This window comes from Camelus dromedarius, chromosome 3 (genome assembly GCF_036321535.1).
Source record: "Camelus dromedarius isolate mCamDro1 chromosome 3, mCamDro1.pat, whole genome shotgun sequence".
NCBI lineage: Eukaryota > Metazoa > Chordata > Mammalia > Artiodactyla > Camelidae > Camelus > Camelus dromedarius.
Window position 1 is genome coordinate 63,978,918 of NC_087438.1, and position 19,128 is coordinate 63,998,045.

The following is a 19,128-nucleotide window of genomic DNA, read 5'->3' on the forward strand; positions in this document are numbered from 1 at the left end:
ATTCTAATTGGAATTTTACTTTTTCTCTTGCTTACCTGTGATATAGTACAGATCATTACTAATAAGGTAGCTTGTCTTTTAAACAGGATCTTTCTTGAGTTAGTTTTTCTAGAGTGTAACTTTATTTTACAGTATAAACCATAGCATGTTTATATATATATATATATATATATATACATACATACAGAGGAGTCTTCAGAAAAATAAAGAAGGTAAGTAAATAATCATGTTGTGAACATGGCAACAAGAAAAAAGAAAAAGAAAAGTAAGATAGAGGTTCCAAGAAAGATTCAGAACAGGTTAAAATGAAAAGTACTTAAGAAAGTACACATGTAAATATCAGGTCAGAGTTTCCAATTAAAACATTTGCTTTTTAATTATCTTAATGTGTAATCTTTATATAATATAATTAAAAGGATCTTTGCCGTGGTTAACACTGCATGAATGTGTTCTTGTATTATATTGTGATACTTACCATTTGTGTTGACACTCTTTGGTACATTGTCTAAACTACTTTTGTGTGTCTGCAGAAAGAAATGAAGATTTCTGTTTTTGCTGATCATGCCAAAGAATCAAAAACCAAGGATATCCGGACAGATGTGGATATTGTTGATGTGAAAAATGCCTTAAGGAAACACATATATAGAGCTCAGGTAGAACTTGATATACTAAAAATTTTGTAGTTTTCTATCCTTCTGTAGTGTAACCAATGTATAATAATAATAAAAATAATAATAAAATGACTCATTATTATGTTTAATGTATCTTAAAATAAATAATCTTAGTCCATTAATTTTTTATGAATAGCAATTAGTGTATTTGGATGTTTAGTAAATTGCTGAATTCTCTGCTACTTATACCTCAGTGATGTCATGGATAAATTATGTTTTATAAACTGCTGTAACTTGTTGCTGAATGCTTGCTAACCTCCTATTGGAGGATGAGGGTCTGGAGGATCCGTGTTTCTGTTGTCTGATTTCAGCCTAAGTCTGAGGAAGTCTTTGAAGCCCTGGATTTTGGAGAAGGGCTTTGTCAGTGTTCTTGCCCTGCCCCAGTAATAAGGGATCGCTAATGATCTGTGATTAAGATCTCTTCCTGCCCCTCTTTAGGGTTAAAGGATTTTTTTTTCCTGTTCCCTAATCCGGCAGATTATGGGTTCTCATGTGTCCTGAGGGTGACTGGGTTTGCGGCCTTTCCCACAGCACCGCTGTTCACCTCCTCTCAGCCTTCACTGCAAGGGAGACGTTTTTTAGTCTCTCACCCTGTCTTTTTATTTGCATGAGCACCCAGTGAGGTCCATGGAGAAGATCCGTGCCATAGAGTACAAACTCCCCTCATTTTATTGATTCCCAGTGGGTTCTGTTCTCTCATGCTGACCCATATTTGGCCTTAAGCAAATGGTGAAACATTTAAGTTGGAATTTCCTTACCCACATGTAATGGAGTCCTCCACTTCCGACCATGCTCTGTCTCAGATAAATCATTGCTAATGTCCCATGTCGTTGAAGGCTCCTGTCTTGCTTCATATTTCTGTATAGTTTGTTGCACTAAGATCTCTGCTGTCTGATGGGTTCAGGTAAAATTAAGATTTTGTAGATTTTCCAGTTTTTTCTTGTTCATAATGTAGTATGCCTCTTTTCAGCTTGCTACATCCTAAGTGGAAGCCAAAGCTTTATCATTGTTTTAATTTATATTTCTTGTTAGTAGCAAGTTTGAGTATGTTTTATCTTCACTTGCCATTTGTGTATTTATTCCTCTGCCAATTGCTTGTTGATATTCTTTATTTTTCCATTAGATTGTTTTATACCATTGCTTCTAGAACTCTATATAATTAGGATATTATCTCTTTTTATGTTTGTTGCAAATATTTTTCCAGTATCATTTTTTTAAGCAAATATAAAATTATAGGTGTTTTACAATAGAGGCAGATTTTATATGTGATTGTATGCAAAACATGACTACACTTTGTTCCCTCATGGAGTTTTATACAAAATGTTCTCTCCATTTATATTCTAATTATTAAAATACTCAGGATAATGGACCTCTTCAGGTCTTCAAAGTGAATATGACTTTACCTTTTAAGTTATTTTAATTTAGAAGGAGAAAATAGAGAATGTTCATATCCATAAGAGTAATATTACCCCAAAATGTTGGAGGTCACTAGTCTGAGTAAACATGAGAGTCAGATCAGTTATAGCTATTAATGTCTTCCTAAATCTATTTTGTAAGTTTGGCCAAGGTTTTATGCTTTGTAAGCTGAAATGAATTTTTCAACCTAAAAATGTTTAATTTTAATTAATGGTTTCTGTTTTGTAGGCTATAAGATACAGCTGCATTAGAATAGATAAACAACCAGTATACAATGTTGAGGTAAGGGATTTGGAGTGAGTAGGATGGTGATGGGGGCAATAAGTAAGCTCTATGTTTTATTATTTTTAGTTATTTTGATATAGAGGAATGTGTCGTTTGCAAGACAAAACTTCCCATCAAATTTGAAATGTAGTTTCTCTAATCAGAAATGAAAAAGAAAAATAGTATTCTATCAAAATTCCAAAAAAATTCTATACAGTAGTAAAAATTGATAATTTTAGAGGTAGTATTTTCCCTTACTATATAAGGGGACAGGAAATAAAAAATAAAACAATAATATATATGTTTTGCAGTGCAATTTTATTGTTGTGAAACACATTCCTATAAATCATCCTTTTTGAACCACATAGCAACTCTGAAGTAGTGAGGGTACGGATTGATAGTTCATTTTACATATGAGGAAATTAAGGCTCCTTACTAATCCAGGATTTTATCTCAGAATTTTACAGTTTTGAGTCATAGAATCTTTCCTTTCTTAGGTTAAAAATGCTGAATTTCCCCGAGGTGTATTAAATTTAATTGAAAGCCTCATTGAAGGACAGTTTTTTAAAGAAGCAATTGAGGAACTTTCCTCCTTGCAAGCACATTATATCCCTCCTGTATGCCTTCTTCATGCTCTTCTAGAGAACATTCTACAGGTAAGAGCAGTCTTACATGTTCAAAGAATGTTAAAGTATGAACATTTTCTCATTTGGTGTAAGTATAGTTTATTTTCTCTCTCCATTATTCCTTCCCCTCATTTTAGTAGGAAATGTGGCACCCATTTTTAATCATTTCTTTTCTGTTTTTAGACTCTATACTAGATATTAACGCTGAATGCTTTAACTTACTTTACTGCCACAGAAAAAATTCTGAGAAAAAAGTATCTAACATAAAAATCATACTTCAAGGGTCTAGAATATCATTTAGTAAATTACTTGTTTAGTACATTGACAATCATTGTTATTCATGGTATGTATAGACAGTGAACATATCCTTAAACTGTGAAAACCAATAGGGACAGCTTTTCAAAGGTAGCTTTCCAGTCATATTCTTCATCATATTGCCAATTTGAAGAAACAACAAGTTTAAGCTATGTCAAACTGATGTTAGTGATAGGTAAGAATATTGCATATAAAGTTTGTAACCGTTAGTTCATTTCAGGTCACATTTGGGAACAATTAATCTCACTGTGATCATGAGAAGTAAAATGGACAGTTCATATAAATTTGACTCAATAGCTAGGATTATCTAATATGTAGATGCATATTTAGAGAGTGCCTCTTTCTCAGTTGCAGTATTTAATTAGCTAAATATCATGTTTCCATCTGTTCTCCTTTGTCCAAACACATATTCTTGCCAAGGAAGATAGGTCTGGGTTATTACAGTTTTAAACTAAATCAGCTGGTGAAACTATATTTTTAGCTATAGTCTTTTATTTGTTTGTTTATTTTTAAATAATAGGATAACATAGATACGTTTTCTGGTCGATACTTTCATATATTGTCAGCTCTTCTTCACCTCCACCCTCCTTGGAAGTCCCCAGCCATGTCAAGATATTACTTAGAGTTGTTTCAGTGTCCAACTTGTATGAAAGGGGCATGGTCTCTAATAGAAGTGCTTATCAGGTAAGGAATTTTACATGTTGGATGCTAAATTTCATATTGTCATTGTTCTGCTACACATTTTTTAGATACTGATGAAAGAAGTACATTTCTTTTTAGAAAAAAATTGTGTGTTGTATGTTTGGTTTGTTTGTGTGTTGTTATTTATTGCAAAGGCCAAGTCTAAATTGGTCATGTTAGTCAATTTATTTTAAAAAAAAGTTTAATGAATATATGAAATGAACTCAGAGGAAATAAAACTAATTAAATCATTGTTTTTATTTTCTAACAAAATGTGTTTGCATGTTTTAAAAATTAAGAAAAACTTACGGGATATGAATATCATCAGATTTTGGTCATCAACAGTATAAACATTTATAACTGTGTACATTATCTGTTTTAGTGTTTCTGTTATATTTTTTCTGCTAGAAATTTGAATTTTGAAACTGAACTTAATGTTTCCTAAATATGTCATCTCTTTCATGCCTCTGCACATGCTGTCATCTGCCTAGATCCTTCCTTTGTCTTCCATATGTTAATCTCTTCAGAAATCCCTCCTATTTCTGCTTCTTTCTCAAACAGAACTAACCATTTTTCCATTTCTTCTCTGATAGCTGTCTGTATCTGATAGCCCTCCTTTGTCTAGGAAGTACTTTCTTTTTATCCCAAATGTTCAGTTTTAGGAGGGTCCATAGTAAGAGAAAGGATACTTGACTAGCCAGGCAAAGGCTAGATATTTGGTTGCCTCTTTGAGATCATAAGGATTTACCTACCATCTTGGTTGTGTTATATTTGAAGCAAGCTCATCAGCTAGCTGGTATGCATTTATTTATTTTTTCAGAAAATGTTTATTGAGTAGCTACTGGGAGCCAGGCATTGTGCTGTGTTTCAGAGATTAAAAGAAAAGATAAATATAATGTAACAGTTCCTGCACTTTTGAAGGTGACTGAGATGTAAACATAGTTCTAACACAGTACTAGCCCAGCATAGGTATAGGATGTGATGATACATGGTTTACATAGCTGGCATTCTTCCTAATTTCCAAGTATGTTTCTTGTTTCACTGTCATTGCCTTTATTTAAAAGCCTTCATTGCTTCTTATGTAAACTGTTGTAATACCTGCTTTATTGATCTTGACTCTGCTTTTTTCCTTTATCTTCCAAAGTACCCCCATACACTCTTTCCAAAGTGATCTTGTCATTTCCCGGATAAAAATCCTTCACTGACAATCACTTCACCTATAGGAAACGGTTTAAATTCCTTAGCAAAACACATAAGACCCTTCATAATTTAGCCTCTATGTATGTCTCCATTCTCACCTTCATCATCTTCCCAAATATGCCCATTGGCTGAACTATTTTTCATTTCCTGTCCCTTTGTCCTTATGTTTTCTTTGCCTGTATAAATCTCCATTCCTGCAACCCTCCAAATACCTGGCCAACTCCTAATTATCCTTTAAAATGCAAGTCAGTTGCCACTTTTTATCTCTTGCCCTTTCCTTTCTGTTAGTTACTTTTGTCACTTAAGTCAGCCTCTGGCTTTTTTTTTTAATTTATTTTTTATTGTGGTAACATTGGTTTGCAACATTATATAAGTTTCATATGTAGAACATTGTATTTCTACTTTTGCATACCTACAGGGTACTCACCACCAAAAATTGAGTTCCGTCTGTCACCATACAGTTGATCCCTTCTCTCCACCTCCCCCCAACCCCTACCCCTCTGGTAACCACTACTCTTACGCGTATCTATGTATTTCTTTTGGTTTGGTCTGGTGTGCTCATTTATTTCTGTCTTTTGCTTGCTTGTTTTTTTATTCCACATAAAAGTGAAATAAGGATACATGTCTTCATCTAACCTATTTCACTTAACACAATACTTTAAAGGTCCATCCATGTCACATATGGCAATATTTTTCTTTTTATGACTGAGTAGTATTCCATTGTGTGTGTATGTGTGAGAGTGTGAATGAGACATCTTCATTCACTCATTGATGGGCACTTAAGTTTGTCTGCATATTTTGACTAGTGTAAATAATGCTGTGATAAACAGGGGAGCATATTTCTTTTGGAATTAGTGTTTTTGTATTCTTTGGATAAGTGCCCAGAAGTGGGATAGCCAGATCTGAACGGTAGTTCTATTCTTAATTTTTGGGGAATCTCCATACTGTTTTCCATAGCAGCTACACCAATTTGCATTCCCACCCAACAGTGCATGCAAGCTCTGATTTTCTCTGAGAGTAAATCCTCAGTGTTAAACATCTCCAACTTCAGTGCTTAAAATGGCTGGAACCTAATAAGTGCTTAATAAATGCTTGGATGAATTAATTGATGCCTCTAGAGATGGAATTCAGACAGCTTAATAGTAGACTTTTTAATAAACAGATACCCAGATTTAACTGTAAAATAATTGGGTCTGTTAGGAGTCTGGGGGTAGATACCTAGAGAAGTGGTAGGAATAGAGATGAGCAGGGTAATACCAGTCTACTTTTGAATGTATCTTTGAAATATACCATAATACATGTTCTTAGAAAAAGAAAGATACTATAATATCTATCTCTGGCAGTTTTCAGATAGACTGAATAACTATATGGTCATGGAGAATCTTTTAGAACAGCTCTTAGTATTAAATGAATTGTTAAATTTAATAGCTGTTAAGGACCATTACTAATCTGAGGATATGGTATTCAAAAAGAAGGTGGAGACAGAGTTACAAAGTTACAAGTACATCATTGATATAATTGACAATAAATTTGAAAGAAGATTGTAATGAATATTGTTGCCTAGACTATCTCTCTTAGTCCTGGAGTTCTGAGTAATCTTATGTTTTCTTCAAACAAATGCTATAGAATTATGCAGTCCAACCCAGTGGCCACTAGCCACATATGAGTATATTTAAATTTATTTATTTATTTATTTATTTATTTATTTATTTATTTATTTATTTATTTATTTTATTTATTTATTTTATTTATTTATTTATTTATTTATTGAGTTATAGTCAGTTTACAATGTTGTGTCAATATCTGGTGTACAGCACAATTTTTCAGCCATACATGAATATACATATATTCATTTTCATATTCTTTTTCACCGTGAGCTACTACAAGATCTTGAATATATTTCCCTGTGCTATGCAGTATAAACTTGTTTATTCTATATATACCTGTCAGTATTATCTACAAATCTCAAACTCCGAGTCTGTCCCTTCCCACCCTCCTCCCCACTGGCAACCACAAGTTTGTATTCTATGTCTGTGAGTCTGTTTCTGTTTTATATTTAAGTTCATTTGTCTTCTTCTTCCTTCTTCCTTCTTCTTCTTCTTCCTCCTCTTCTTCCTCTTCTTCCTCCTCTTCCTCCTCCTCTTCTTCCTCTTCTTCCTCCTCTTCCTCTTCTTCCTCTTCTTCTTCCTCCTCTTCTTTTCCATATATGAGTGACATATGGTATTTTTCTTTCTCTTTCTGGCTTACTTCACTTAGAATGACAATCTCCAGGGCCATCTATGTTGCTGCAAATGGCATTGTTTTATCACTTTTTTCTGGCTGAGTAGTATTCCATTGTATAAATATACCACATCTTCTTTATCCAGTCATCTGTCGAGGGACATTAAGGTTGTTTACATGTTTGGCTACTGTAAATAGTGCTGCTATGAACATTGGGGTGCAGGTGTCTTTTTGAATTAAATAATTAAAACTTCAACGCCTCTGTTGCACAAGCAACATTTCACATATTCAGTAGGACATTATCATCACAGAAAGTTCTATTGGACAGGACTGCTGTAGAAGATGGAAAGAAAATAAATACTGAATTTTTAAAACTTTTAAAAATAGCCCTAAATGACCTTCATTTTACTAAATAACGAAAAAGAAAATAATCTTGAGTAAGAGAACGATTTGGAGAGTATTATAAATTGACAGTGTAACTGGTCATCTGAATCAAAAGGGTTTAATTCATAATTTTTTTATTTTCAGTGAAATACAAAGTACAAAGGGAGAATACGAGATGGTTGTTAAACATTACACTCATTAAATGATAGAGAAATTAGATATGTATTATTAAATTAACTGTCATGGGACATTTGACAGAGTTTACTTTTTAAAGGAAGAAAACATTAATAAAACCTTGTTGAATTTGCTTTATATTTTGTTGAAGCAAACTTTATTAAAATTATAACAATCTGAAAAAACTTTGCTCACAAATTAACTCAGTGAGTTGCTTGCATGCTATAGATTGTTGGGTTTATGTTTTCCAGGTCTTGCCTTTTCAATGAAAGTTTCTGTCATCAAATTTCAGAAAATATTATTGGCTCTAAGGTGCTCCACCTGACACTGCTCAAATTTTTCTTTAATTTAGTTGAAAGTGAAGTGCGACATCTGAGTCAAAAGTAAGTTTTAGTTACCAAAAAACTTTAAAATATATTTTATGCATCATTTTTCTAATTATTTATATACATATTTCTAAAAAATCATTTGATTTTCTAATTTAAAGTAGATTTATTTTAAAAACATGTCTAGATTCAGTCCTTCAGTGATAGTAAAAGTTTGTATGCTCTTTTTGTTTCCTTAGTTCTTCACATTTTTGTTTTTCACTAACTTCCCTATTTGGAGAGATAAGACTGATTTTATTTATCATAATTTACATATTTTTGAATTCTTTAGAATTGAATACTTAAGTAAAAAGCCTATACCAGGTTTTAACACTGAATCTGTAATATCCGTAAGTTTTGCATATTCTCTAAAACATGCAGTTGAATTACTGTTTACTTCTTGGTGATTATGTTGAACTGAGGCCTTTTTAAAAATTTTGTTCTGTATTATAATCATATATTATAATTTTTATTTATAACCTTTTTATATTCAGGAATTGTTAGAATTTTTTGTTTTATGATAAGATATTACACCTAATAACTATACTGATCAAATTAATGGATATTATGATTAATAACTTTAGTGGTCAGATTGGCATAAAGGTAAACTTTTCATTCATATTTTTATTAGATTGTATGACTGGTCAGATTCTCAGAGTCTGAAAAAAACAGGAAATGCAGTTCTTCTTGAAATCTTTTGGTCAGGAAGTGAGACCTCTGGGCTTTTGACCAAACCAGTAAATATGCTTTTGGAGTGGACTATATATTCTCACAAGGAAAAATGCAAGTCTAATGATGTAAGTAGGATTAATTTACAAATGAATATTGGCCTATGAAAAAAGTACTTCTTTGAATTATGCATCTTTTTTCTTCCCTTTATTTTTTGAATACTTAAAAAGCATTAACATGTACCCAAATATATCATTTTCTATTTAGTTTATCTAATTTTAAGGTAAAAGGTTCTCGGAGGCTAGTTTCATCATCTCACATTTGGATGTAGTGCTGCATCCACATTTGGACAGTTACTTGACATCACTGCTGAGACATCTATAGTTACTTATCATTTTAGACTTTTTGGTTTTGTACATTTCAGTTCTTAAGGAACTTGTGATCTTAAAAATTGAGTGAATCCGTACAACTTTTTGGTGTACTACTAATAAAATGTTCTACTTGTTTTTAAAACTACCTTTCTGGATGTTAAGAGTTATTTCCTGAACTATTTCTTCATAAGTAGGTTTTGCTTGTCATCAGAAATTTAGCATACAGTGATTTTAGTATATTATCTATCTGAAGGGTAATTGAGAAGATTAAATGCAGTAAAATATGTAAAGTGCATAGCAAAATACTTTTCCTTGTTTTAGATGCATAATAAGTATTAGTCACTTTTCTCCTTTTCAAAACAATCTTTTGGGAGCCTTATTGTCTATTTTGTGTTATATCATTAGTTTCTGCTCATTTAAAAAAAATTTTTACCCTATCTTCTTGAATGTTTGAATCTTTTTTCCTTTTAGTCTTAATTTCTATATATACATTTAATATAAATTGCCTTTTGAATACAACTTGAGATTCATTGTGCAAGTTTTGGTACTTTAATCTAGGATTTTTTTTTTTTTTTTTACTGTCAATTATGAATCCTCTGATCTAAGAATAATTTTTAAAAAGGGTTTTAAAACTTCTAGACGAATTGGTTTTTGTTAATGGATATTGTTTGTCTATGCTTTTGTTGTTAATGTCTAATAGTAAATTATAGTTGAAAAATAAGCTCCAAAAGATTTCTGCTTTCTGAAATTAACTCAACTCTTTTTGACCACATGTGAGATTAAAGGTCAAGATGTGTTTTCTCTGTTATTTTACATTGTTCTATAGCACTTATTAGGTCAAGCTTAATAGTTCTAATCAACTCTTCTGAATTGTAGGCTAGTTTCATCATCTACCTTGGGAATTTACTTTGTACTTTTGTAACATTTTCTGCTTTATATATAGTGATACCTTGTTTTCATGACTGATATACCATCGTAAGTGCTAGCTCAGTAATATTTTCTTTGCAATAGTAAATATAGTAGTTGGGTAGGGACCTCTGGTGTCAAATGGCCAGAAAGTCTCTCAAGCTTAGGGAAAATTCCTAACTAAGTTCTCTTCTAATTTATTTTCTTTTATCCATTTCCATCCTCTACTTTTTAAATTCCAATTAAACTTACGTTATACCCCCTCTTTGTATCCTCTGTGCCTTTTACCCTCTCATCTATATTTTCCATTTTTTCTACACTTGGAGCATTCTGGATAGTGTTTTTTCATCCAATTTCAAGTTCACTAGTCTCTTTACAGCTATGTCTAATATGTTAAATATGGCCATTGCATTTTTAACTTTTGTATTTTTTCCAATTTTAGACTTCTTTTTCTTCCAGATTACTATGATATATTTTTATGGTTTCTGGTTTCCTACAAAATATTTAAAGCTTTCTTTTGTCTTTGAACATGACAGTAATAGTTATTTTATAGTCTGTGTCTGATTATTCCATATTTGAAGTTTTTGTGAGTCTGTTTCTATTTGTTGTTTCTACTGTTTCCTTCTCATACATCTTTTATATTCTCTTATGAGTTAGTTATGGTTGACTATGTGCCATAAATTGCATTTGAAAAATTATTTTTAGAAACAGTTTGTGGCCAAGACAGAATATCTTTCTCCAGAGAGAATTTCCGTTGCCAGATTCAAGGGTTCCTGGGTAGTCCAAGTGAAGTACAGGGCTACAATTAGCTTGTAGTTTTGCTTCTCATTCATGCTCACTTTCAGATTGAAGCCCTGCAGGGTGTCAGCTCATTGGGCATTAGACTTTGGGCTATGACTTTTTTGCTCCTTTTTCCCCTAGGCTCCAAAAAACCACACTTCTGTGTATCAGCTCTTTCTCTGGGATTAGCAAATATCCTTAGGGCAGAGTCAGCTAGCTTTGAATGCCTCACTTGGTTTTTACCTTCTCCTAGATCTTGGCTGAGCAATTCCTCATAACTTTACAGAAGATGTTTTACATACTTTATTCAACATTTTGGGTTTTCTTCTATAAAAGAGTTTCTCTGAATTAACGACGCCTCCATTATTAGAAACAGAAGCCCTTACTGGTTTTTAAAAATTCTATTTAGGGAATGTCTGAGGCATTCTTAAAAAAAAAAAAAATCTTTTCAGGCCCCCCCCCCTTTTTAAATTGGCATTGAAAAGAGAAGATTGTTTCTGGGTCTAACTAGACTACTAAGCTAAAACTAACAAAATTCTTATTAATTATCATATGCTTTTTTTGTACTGTTTAGACAATAGAATCATTAAGGATAGAAAATATTTCCTCATTAAGGAACATTTCTTTTTTATCCTTATGAAATTGCTCATTTATAATTGAAAACAATGATTGACGTTTCCATAGTTTTACTAAATCATCAAAGGATTGCCACAGATAAGAATTTACTCAGGAAATACTGGTGTAAATAGTAACAGATTTATACATATTTAACTTGGAGATTTTTGTTCAGATTTATAATTAAATTAAACATATCTGTAAAGCAGTATATAGTAAATTGTAGCATCAGTTGTAATATGAGAACTGGTTTTGAACTTTGCAAATTAATATTTTATTTAACATTTGAATTGCTTAAATTCATATAAACTGTTTTTTTGTGGTACTTTATCTCCTAGAATTCATTATTGTACTTAATTAAATCTTTTGGCAGTTTCCAATTTCAGGAATTCCATGCATGCTCACAGACATCATTTTCTGTACTGTAAAGCATTTGTATCTTGATTTGCTTAGTTGAAGCATTCAATTTAAGTCATTAGCTAAACAGAAGTCCTCAGTTTATGCTAATATTGTTTTGTCATAATGTCAATCAGAAAGTATTGCAGAGTGACACAATGGCAATGAATTTCATTGTCATAATCTGGGAAAGCTTTGGGCTTTCCTTGGCAAAGAGCAGAGGTGGGATGTGTCAAGGTTATGGAGGGAGGTACACATTTTACTAAGCTTGGTGGTTAGTCCTACTTTTCTTTGTGATATCCTCAAATGCTATTTAACCATACCCCACAATTATAGGTAGAAATTATAGCTAGTTTGTATTTGTAGATAAGGATGTTGAAGCTAAAGAGTATAAGAAACTTATTCAAGGTGTGACAGCTTCTTAGGGAAAATCTTGGCTAGAGGCCAAGTTTTCACTATATCATACTCTCTCTCTTTTATTTCACATGCCACTGTGTAAAGTAGGAAAAGGCACGATATGTATGTTATGTTTGCATTTTTCTGCCAGAGGGACTAGAGAAGCAGTTTGTCATCTATTGCTGTGGGATATTTTGGAAAGCCCTAACTGGGAATCAGAAAGCCAAGATTCAAATTTGTTAGGCATTTTATACTGGTCAATTTTTGGAACATGACCAAGTTTACTAATTGGAGATTACTTGTTCTGGTAGATAATAAAGAACTATATTGGCAGAATAGACTAACATTTTAGAAAGAAGTTCTAAGGTAAATAGACGTACAGATCGTATCTCTTTCGTCTCTTTGTTAATTCTTAGGGTATTCATGTTGTGTTCTTTCAGCTTTAGCAGACATCAGTATTCCAAGACAGCTTTTCTCTTCTGATGGTTTATTTGCCATTTTCCTATTAATCCACTTCCAAAGCATAAATATCCACTATGCTAGAAGTAGTAGCATTGTTTACACACTGTTATAGCTACAGTGAGTACAGACCATAGCAGAGTCTTGGTCCTATGGTTATAAGAAAGTAGTATAAAAGGATCCAAGAACCTGATTTGAAAGTATCTTTTTATATAAAAATTTTCTATGATGGTTATGTGGTATATTGTAGGTATGTTCAGCCAATGACGCACAGATAAGAATAACTTTAGTAGCATCTTTCTTGCTGTGCTAAAGTCTTTCCTTGCAAGTACTGCAAGACCTACCTGTCTCTAACTGTTGAATAACAGTAATTTTAAGGTAAATTGAATAGTAAACAATATTGATATTCATTTGTGATTTTCAGGTACATGTATATTAGATATTTGTATAAGGAAAAAGGTTAAGTGTCAGCTGGTTGATTTTGTTATTTTTAATCAATGCAGTGCTGGATTGCAGTTCATATGAGGCTTAGCTCTGTAGGCTAATCTCTTCTTCCCTATCCAGAGTCTTAGGACCAGAGATCTGAAGTGACTCTGATGTACTCTACCCTTGAGATGGGGGAATACTTATGAGAAATTAAAATTTAGTAGTCTCTTGCTTTCTCTGTAAGTAGTGTTGTTGCTGATATTCAGGTATACATTATGTCGGAAGAGACGTTCTGTGGCATGGATCTTGACAAGATGAGTTTGCTAGTTCAGATAGATTATCACTGTTGTATTTTATGTTCTCTTGATAACTTGAACCATGAGAAGTAAAATTGTTCAGAGTGATCATCTACGTTTTGGTTTTGGAGGAAGCCAACTCCATTCTTTGCAAAGTTGGTTGAAGACTGGCTAAGACCCACCACTTAAAGGAGTCATTTCTGTTCAGCTGCAAGGCTTGGAGCCTGCCAGGGTCCGAGGGAGGTGTAGATACTTCCCCAGCCTGCTGATGTGGCCAGTTCTGCTGCTCCTTCCCATGCCACACAACTGCAACTACAAGTCTTAAACCCAGCCCTCTAATCAAGGCAGGAGAAGGGCTGCAGGCAAGGGCCCTGATCATGTCAGAAGAAGAGCAGTGCTTCCTTAATCATGCCGCTTAAAATCCCCTTGGTCCTATTCTTCAGAGTCTCTCTCCAAGATTCTAATGTCCACCCCTGTCAGAATATAGTTTGCTGCCCAACAGTCTAGTAGGGCAACAAGGAATCTGCACACCTGCTAAGGATCCTATCTCTGTGGGTTTTCCCTCAATAAACACTGTTTCAGCAGGCCTCATGTATGTGCTGCTGGACCATTTGTCCTTGTTTGTGCAACAATCCAAAAATAGCACTTCGGTTCTGAAATCGTTTTTTAACTAATTGTTTCTTATAAGAAATGATGCCTTAATGAAATACTGTCTATACCTATAAGAACCTTGTCTGCTAAAGGAGAAATAATAGTCACTATAGTCACTGAGGGTTCAAAGTGCTAGAGATTTCTCTGTCACTAATCTCACATTAGGTGTAGTATGGTGGCAGAACATAGCAGTTATAATCTGTTTGGATACCATAACATTTATTAAAACCTTTTCACATGTCTTCTACCCAACTGTTAAGTTAGTGATTTTTTTCACGCATCCAACACACCTAGACAACAAACACCAAAAATACAGGCATTTCAACTAGTTTTAATGTCACTGTGAAAAAGTGTTTATGTTTAATCAAAGGTGTTTAGAAATATTATTTTCACACCTCTTCATCTTCATAGTTTTTGAATTAGAAAGATATTTTTAAACACTAGTGTAAAGCATGCTTATTGTAAGGTTTGTGTATGTCTTGCTATATTAGAGTTTAATAATGATGTGTTCAATATAGAAATGATAATGTAAAGCAATATACTTTTAAAACTGATCTCCATACATCTTTAAGTTAGGTAAGGGTATTCGATAGAATTTAATAATTAAAATTTGAATCAATCGAGTTTTTACAACAAAGTAACATCATCTTTGCTTTTATTATATTTTTCAAGTCTTTTTCTGGGAAATGCCACTTAAGACAATGTAAAAGTTAATGTCATGTATAAACAGTAGGGGTTTTATAGTCGCAGACGTTCTTGTTTACAGAAATCACAGAAGCCAAGTACTTCCTCATTGTTTTAATGGAATTAGTACATGACTAAAGCACATTGGACAAAATTATTTTAAGTTTGTGTTAAGCTATCCATATGTAAGTCCTGGAAAATGTTTTATAAACTGTTTTGTCATGTAGATAGAGATCTAGATTAGATGTAGATCCTGGGAGGAAGGGGGCAAGGAGGAAGGAGATGAAGAGAATGGAAAGAGGGGAGTTAGTTTGCTAGCGTTCTTAAATTCTTTTAGCCTTAGCATACCCTGTGTTCTTAAATAGCTATGTTTTGCCCCAATAAGCATTGAAAATAAACACTGATAGAAATAATATACTTCAATATGTTTTAGTAATACTTTTTCCATCTCAATGTTAGGTCTTCAAACATGAACTAGCTTACTTATTGGCTGGAATTCTTGGAGCAGCAATAGATTATTGGATCTTTCTTGGTCTTAAGATGGGTAGAAATGTGATGCGACACATGTCTGATGACTTAGGAAATTATGTTTCCCTTTCCTGTGATGGTAAGTGTGTCTGTGTTATGTTTTTTATTAGACCCATTGTGGGACTTAGTTTTGAGTTTCCTTTCAGTATTCTGTAATCTTTAGCATATGTTTATATTAAAGCTTTCCCTAAAACAGTTACTCATACAGTGTATGTGTGTGTGTTTATACACACCATCACATATATAGGCAGTATAAAGAGGAAAGTAAAAATTACCTGGAATGAATGTTCTCACATGCATAACCACTGTTAAGTTTTTAATATTTTCCTTTCTAGTATTTCTAAGCATTTTTACATAGTTGAGCTCACACTGTATATGGAATTTTGTATTCCTATTTTCCTCTAAGTGTTACATGAGCCTTGCTCCCCACACACATTTATTATTCAAAAATATTTTGATGATTTCACAAAAATTCAATAATACAGAAAATAGTACCTGTAAATAATTATGTATTTGTATATAATGTTATTAACGTTTTCCTTAATCCTACAATTAAAAATTAAAATTAAGCCATCCTATGAAAGTAAATATTTAACTAGGCAAATTTAAAATCAGTTTATTCTCTTCATTGGAGACATAGATTTGCTTTTTTATGTTTTGTTTTAGAATCTCACATGGTGAAAACTATTTTCTATATCTTTAATACTTCTAATCATTCAACTTGAGCAGAAAGCACGATCTGTTGCTAATGTTGTCTGTGCCATATGGACAGTTTCCAGGTCTTTTCCTGCATGAATACTTAACAGTATTAAAAAATGAAATTCATTGGCTCAGAATACTTACTATGTTATATAGCCACTTATATTAACTTGTGCTATATAACTGGTTAGAACATTTTCCCCATGTACCTGTTGCAATATAATTTTTCTTACTGTAACAAAAAGCTGCTACTACTTCTTTTCTATTGAGTCTGGTGATCTAATGAATAATGAATTAGATTAGCATTATATGTAGTTTATATGTAATAGTAGTATGTATGTATAATTAGTAATTCATATGTATAATTTTCTCACTCTTCCTCCCCCATTATCTAATTTTAAAGCTTCCTCTAAAGTAAGGGGTAGGAATATTATTTAAGCAATATGATGACAAAACTCCTTTTCATGTGCTTATGTTATGAAAGGTTCTACCTAACTCTTTTGGGTCTCCAGAGTAAGAGAGGCTTCTGTAAGATTTTATGTATACATTCTTTTTCTTTTTTTTTTTTTTTAATGTAGTTGATGTACAATATTATGTTCATTTTAGATGTACTACATGATTTGACATTTACATACATTAGGAAATGATCACCACCATAAGTCTAGTAACCATCTGTCCCCATACAAAGCTGTTACAGTGTTATTGACACTTCTGTACGTTTTTACACTCAAAAGCCAGTTTAGTGAACATAAACCTTTTTCTTTCTGTTTCTTTCTTCATTCCTTCCTAAATTCCTAAAATAAACATATTTTAAACCAAATGAACCTTTTGTGGCTCTCAAATATAAAAGATGATTTTTATATACTTAAAAATATTTTAGACTGCTAAGTAAGTATTCAATTTTGTTACACATGTGTTTTATTACATGTTGGTTTTATATAAAAGAGAAAGTTCTTGAATATGCTGTCAATCACTTTAATACTTTGAAGAGAGATTCTAGAATAGGAATCCAGGCTATTACTGGGTTCAGGATTTACTCCATGATGCCCTCTGCAAAGAGAGGTCTCTTTTTATACTACTGAAGTTAGAAGATTTTTATCTAAAGCATTTTATCTCCTTTTTTTCTCTTTCTTTTTCAGTGAGCTGAGGGGTGATTACTGTTCCTTTTGTGGAGTAGCTGTCCTTTGTTGCATGACTTTTTAACATTTCTTAGCTCAAATTCAATCTTCCTTCAAACCCTTTCTTATCATTTCTTTCCCACCATTCCTACTAGATAGTTTTTCTTTTTTTTTCTTTTTTCCATTTTAGAAACAGCAGTATTCTGGCATTACTTGCTAGCATGAGAACTAAGCTGAAAGAATTCCCTGTTTTCATTCCATAATGAAACCTCTGAGTTTGGGGACCCAGGATAGGATTATCAGTAGCTTTAGAGACTATCAATATATTTATATGTGTTGTTTCCAGTGTGTATTGGTTACCTCTAGGGAATATAACTTACCTTATGGTTTAGCCAAATGCATGAAATAATGAGCCTGGTATTAGCAGGATTCTACTATATGTTACACATCAGCTTTCATGTTTTCTTTACTCATATTCTGAATGTCCCTTCACTTTAAGGCAAAGCATTATTATTCACTGTTACTCCCAGTTTTCACATGACAAATTTAAACACAAGTTTGAACTTGTGACTGACTTAAGCTAAAAGTAGACTTTAATGTTACCATTATAATCCTGTCGACAGACTGAGTGATTACTTTGCCCTCAATATGTTTGATCACTAATATTTAAAACTACAGGAGATTTAAACTATATCCCCACTTGAAATGTGTGTTTAAGCCTTTCCTTTCCCTTCTCAAAGCACGCACAATTAGTTTCTTAGATTTCCAATTAGGCCATAGATAGGCAGTTTTAAAAATTTAACATACATTTCTAAAAATGGTTCAAATTCGTATCTTCCTAAATTTTTATTAGTACATCTTGATTTTAACCCTTTGTCAAGAGACAGAAATCAAGTGAACAATTTACCCTTAAGAGAGCAGTAACTTTTCTACAGCTAATATGCAAAATTAAAATATTTATTATGGAGCTTGTGGAATAATACACTTATCCCTACAAGTGAACCGGATGTCTTAATAATGTCCTTTTTGTTGCCATTTTGTTAGAGAACCGTTTCTTTTTCTTTGTGCGATATTCCCTGTTGTTTGTTTTTCTTTTTTTTAAACATACCTTTGCATTATTCTTAAGCTCAGTTAAACTATTTTTAGCTTTTCCTAAGTCATTAGTAAGGATGTTATAATTTGGCTCTTATATAACTTCCAGTTGAAGATACAAGTCCACTTTCTTATTTATGGCAAACTGGATGTTTTGTTTTTTTTTGTAATCCGAAAGTGTAAAATACATACTATGATACTACTCAGAATCAGATCTATTGAATTAATTTTAGTTTAGTAAAATAGTTACTGTTTTGTAGGAAATGATGGCAGAAGATGTATCAATAGAAAAGTAAAATTCTTTCTTCTTTCCATCGGATCTCATGTCCATCAATCCCACATAGATGCCACTCTCTCTTGTTTCTAAATACTTTGAACAGTTTTCTTACCCCTTTTTCTATTTTAGGATCAAGTGATCTGAAATTTCTTTTTTATGCCTAATCGGAATTCCTGATGTATTGGCTTAAACTAAGGGTTGACAAATGTTTTTTGATAAAATAAGAGATAGTATTTTTGGCTTTACAGGCTCTGCAGTCTCTGTCCCAGCTACTCAGCTGCGCTGCTGTAGTGAGAAAGCAGTGATACACAACACGTAAAGCAGTGTGGCTGTGTTCCAGTAAAACTTTATTCATAAAAATAAGCAGCAAAACATCCTTTGCCAACCCCTCACTTCAACTTATTTTTCTCCTGTTTTCACTGGGAAGTAAACATGTCATCAAGGTCTAC

At 32.7% G+C, this 19,128-nt stretch overlaps 1 protein-coding gene across 2 annotated transcripts in view; it reads left to right on the top strand.

Moving 5' to 3' along the window:
* The window catches only part of SLF1 (SMC5-SMC6 complex localization factor 1), a 63,371-nt gene that overhangs the window by 23,722 nt on the left and 20,521 nt on the right, over positions 1–19,128 (top strand). For both annotated transcript variants that reach the window (XM_031448304.2, XM_031448313.2), the window contains exons 9-15: positions 531–653; positions 2,316–2,369; positions 2,849–3,007; positions 3,813–3,976; positions 8,203–8,334; positions 8,948–9,113; positions 15,425–15,572. In XM_031448304.2, coding sequence (XP_031304164.2) covers positions 531–653; positions 2,316–2,369; positions 2,849–3,007; positions 3,813–3,976; positions 8,203–8,334; positions 8,948–9,113; positions 15,425–15,572 — 946 coding nt within the window. The remainder of the gene's footprint in view (positions 1–530; positions 654–2,315; positions 2,370–2,848; positions 3,008–3,812; positions 3,977–8,202; positions 8,335–8,947; positions 9,114–15,424; positions 15,573–19,128) is intronic.